At 56.1% G+C, this 3,570-nt stretch overlaps 1 protein-coding gene across 1 annotated transcript in view; it reads left to right on the top strand.

Moving 5' to 3' along the window:
• Positions 1–1,368, top strand: part of PTGES (prostaglandin E synthase) — a 5,760-nt gene extending 4,392 nt beyond the window's left edge. The window contains exon 3 of the mRNA XM_010174976.1: positions 1,119–1,368. Within this exon, the coding sequence (XP_010173278.1) occupies positions 1,119–1,368 (250 nt within the window). The remainder of the gene's footprint in view (positions 1–1,118) is intronic.
• Positions 1,369–3,570: the final 2,202 nt, after the last annotated feature.

Below are 3,570 nucleotides of genomic sequence, written 5' to 3' on the forward strand. Positions count from 1 at the left end.
GCGCAGAAGAGCAGCACAGGCATCAGCCAAAACATCACTTACCATTTTCTCTGGGCTTTGTGAACATTGAAACATCCTGTGGCACAGGAATGGGGAAGCGAGCGTGGTTCTTATCAAGCCTTCATCTCTGCCTCTCAAACCTTCAGAGATATGAGGGGAAGGGCAACTGAGCCAGCTGTGCTGCTGGATCTGTCCCCAGCAACCAGGGCACAACCCGAGAGTCACCTGCTGAATCACGGGGACGGGGCTCTGAGCTGCAGAAAGCGGCTCTTGCATCACAAGGGAACAACAGAAGGAGAGGCAGAGGGGGTGGGAGGGCGAGGACCACCTCTCTGCTTTGGGGACCACTGTCCCTCCTTCCAAGGATGGTCCCTGGGGGAGGAGGGACACAGCCTGTGCTCGCAGCCCAATCTGCTCCTGTTTCGGTAGCGGTGTGGTGTGCACGGGGTGAGGTGATGCCGTGATGCCCAGGCAGGCAGGTGCTCACACAGAGTGCAGGGTTTGGTCCCATCAACATCAGCAGGTCATCGTGTAGCCACTGCGGTCCCTCCAGCCTGACTGTGGTGCTGTTAAGCAGGTGCTGGGTGCAATTAAGCAGGTGCTGCTGGCACAGCATGAAGGTGCAGGGGGTGCTCGGGGTGCTCCTTCCTCATCCCCTTTGGTGCACTTACAGAGAGGGGTGAGCCCATGAACCCTCCCATCCTGTGAGTTTCTCCTCTGGAGAAACTGTGGTCTGGAAATTGCCTCATTATTTTGTGATGTGGCCACATCTGGGGCTGTATTGTGCTGGCACCACACCAGCTTTGAGCTTTTCACAGCTTTGCAGGGTCTTTGTTTTGCTTTGTTTATGTAAAACCTCTAATCCTCGAGCTGTCATCCGTCATGGCAAAGGTGTCCCAGTCATGGAGGGCAAGTTTCAGGAGTGCAGCATCCCAAGGGAGAGACAACGGGTGCAGAATCCCGCTGCCTGCACATGATCTGACTCCTTCAGGGGCTGCATCTTTCCTGTCTGACGGAGGAGAGGATCAGCTCCACCCCAGGCTGGATGCTCTGGCTAGAAGGGATGGGAGATGGCAGGGAAGCCTGGTGGGAAGGAGCAACCTTGTCTCCCTTTTCAGGGCCCACCGCAATGACATGGAGAACATCTTTCCCTTCCTCTTCCTTGGAGCTGTCTACTCCCTGCTGGATCCCAGTCCCACAGTGGCCAGGATCCACTTCTTCATCTTCTGCGTGGGGCGCATCATCCACACCATCGCCTACCTCCTGCAGCTGAAGGCACCCACGCGCTCCGTGGCCTACAGCGTGGCACAGCTGCCCTGCTTCTCCATGGCTCTGCAGATCCTCCTGGCCACCACCCCGTACTGGTAACACCTGGCAAAACAGACCATCCAAACCCCCTCATCCTGCGCTCTGCTGGTTTCCCCGGTTGGACTGGGTGGTGCCTGTGCAAGTGGGAGTGTGCACACATGGGTGGGCACGTGGTATGTTGCCAGGGAGGCCACCTGCACCCCAAGGATGCTCAGCACAGCCTTGATAAAGTCCCTGTGCTATTGAAATTGGGCAGGGAAGTCACCAGAGAGAAGGGGCACATCTTCCTATGGAGCAGGAAGGTGATGCAGAAGCAGGTTCCTCTCGCTCCTGCTAAAAGTGGGAGGGGGAAAGCAGCCGGACTGCCCCTCGAGGAAGGGGTTTGTGGAAGGAAAGAAGGTTTTCTGACCCAACTGCATTTGAAACTGGGAATGGGAAGATGTGCCCTTTCCCCTTGGTTACAAATATCAGGGAGGGAAAATCATGAAGATCCCACAAAGTCTCTTGGTCAGCAGATGTGGGTGGTAGCGGAGTGGGGTTATAAAACAGCCACCGTCCTCCTGTCCAGATGTGTGGGTCTGTGGGGAGGGGGTCCCTTAGTTTCCCTCTCCCACGAGGAGAACAGGAGGCAGGTGTCTGCCAGGCAGTGTAACGGGGAAGTCGAAATCTCAGGGGTGACGTTGTGAAGCCAGCGTCGTCTCATCTCACCCCCCGAGACACAGCTCCCTGCTGGGGACCCTGGCTGCAGGGAGGAGCTGCCTGTGCCAGCAAGGACACCTCATGGGCAGTGTTCAGCAGCTCCTGGCCAGCAGCACCCGTGGCTTTTCCACCTCAGTCTCACCAAGGCAAGATGCAGAGGGATGTGCCTGGAGCAAGCGGCAGGAATCGCTTACCCCATAGAGAGCTGGACACGAAGCTCTGGGACTTCTGGCAAGACTGAGGTGCTGACACAGAACAGGGGTTTGCAGTTTGCAGGCAGAGCTTTCTCCCAAGCATGGTGCCTGTGTTCACATGCTGCTGATGCCTGAAGATGCTCCCAGGGCAGCAGACTGAATTTCTCTCCCTCTGTTTGTAACCTTTCTCTGGCCACAGAATGGCTGTTGCTCTCTGGGGAATGTGCTGTGACCGCTTTGGGGGTGTTTCCTGCTGTCTCTGCTGCCACGGCGTGTGCAGCCTGGATTAGCTGGTGTTTGGAGAAGGCTCTGGAAATAAACAGAGTGGCTTTGAACCTCCCCACGGGAGAATACCGCTGCTCTGCGGTGTCACCTGCAAGCCATCGTGTTGGAGAGCAGAGACTGGGACCAGGGTGTCACAAACCAGGATGACAAACCCTCCTGAGCTCCTCTGCCATGCAGCTGACCCCAAGTGCCAAGAGCTGGTCCCAGGCAAGAGCAGCACCTGATGGAGCACCCCTATGGAGGACAGGGCAGGAGGAAGCCTCTGCTGTTCAGTGCCTCCTCCCTCCTCTGAGGGCAATGCAGAGTTTTACTAAGATCACAGGGGGAATCCAGAATGAGCAGAAAATAAAGTCCTCTTCCACCTGTCCTAAGCAATAAAGCTGTTCCCTTAACCCCGCAGTCCTCAGAGATGCTCTCACTGACACCTCCCTGAGCACCTGCATGCACAAGGCGTGGGGTGAAACCCCAGCACAGACGGATGCTCTGAGCCCTTGCCCAGCTTGGGTAGCAGCTTCTGTACCAGTGCCTCCTGACCCCCGTGCAGATGTGGCCATAGGCTAAGCTGTTTGGTGAGGTTTGGAGCCGAGTGCTGTGTTCTCCTGCAGGGACACAGGGCCCACCACTGCCTGTGGAAGGTGGGCAGGACTGCAGGTTCAGAAAAATTCAGCAGTTTGCTCTTGGCCACTTCTTACACATCCTCAGCAGATGTCTGGGTAGCACACACCCCTCTTAACAAGCCTTTTCTGCCTCACATGCTGCACAAGGTCTCGAACCCCTGTACATTTCTCTGCTGCTGCTCATGCATCCTGGTGGCAGGAAGTAAATATTCCCAATAAAAACAAATCATTGTGCTCTGATACATCCTTCCTTCGGGAGCAGCAGATGCAGCTGGGCAGCAGCTGGGTCCAGCCCCAGCAGGATGGTTCTCCAGCTGCAAAGTGCTTTGCTAAACCCCACTGCAGAGCCTGGAGTGTCTTGGGACTGCTAAAGAGATGTCCCTTTCCTCTGGACTCACCTGCCCTGCAGAGGAAGCTTTTCCAGGTGTGCATTATTTGTGCTGATCCTTTAAATTCAGCAGAGCTGG

The sequence above is a fragment of the Antrostomus carolinensis genome, unplaced genomic scaffold, assembly GCF_000700745.2.
Source record: "Antrostomus carolinensis isolate BGI_N321 unplaced genomic scaffold, ASM70074v2 scaffold24269, whole genome shotgun sequence".
NCBI classification, from domain to species: Eukaryota; Metazoa; Chordata; class Aves; order Caprimulgiformes; family Caprimulgidae; genus Antrostomus; species Antrostomus carolinensis.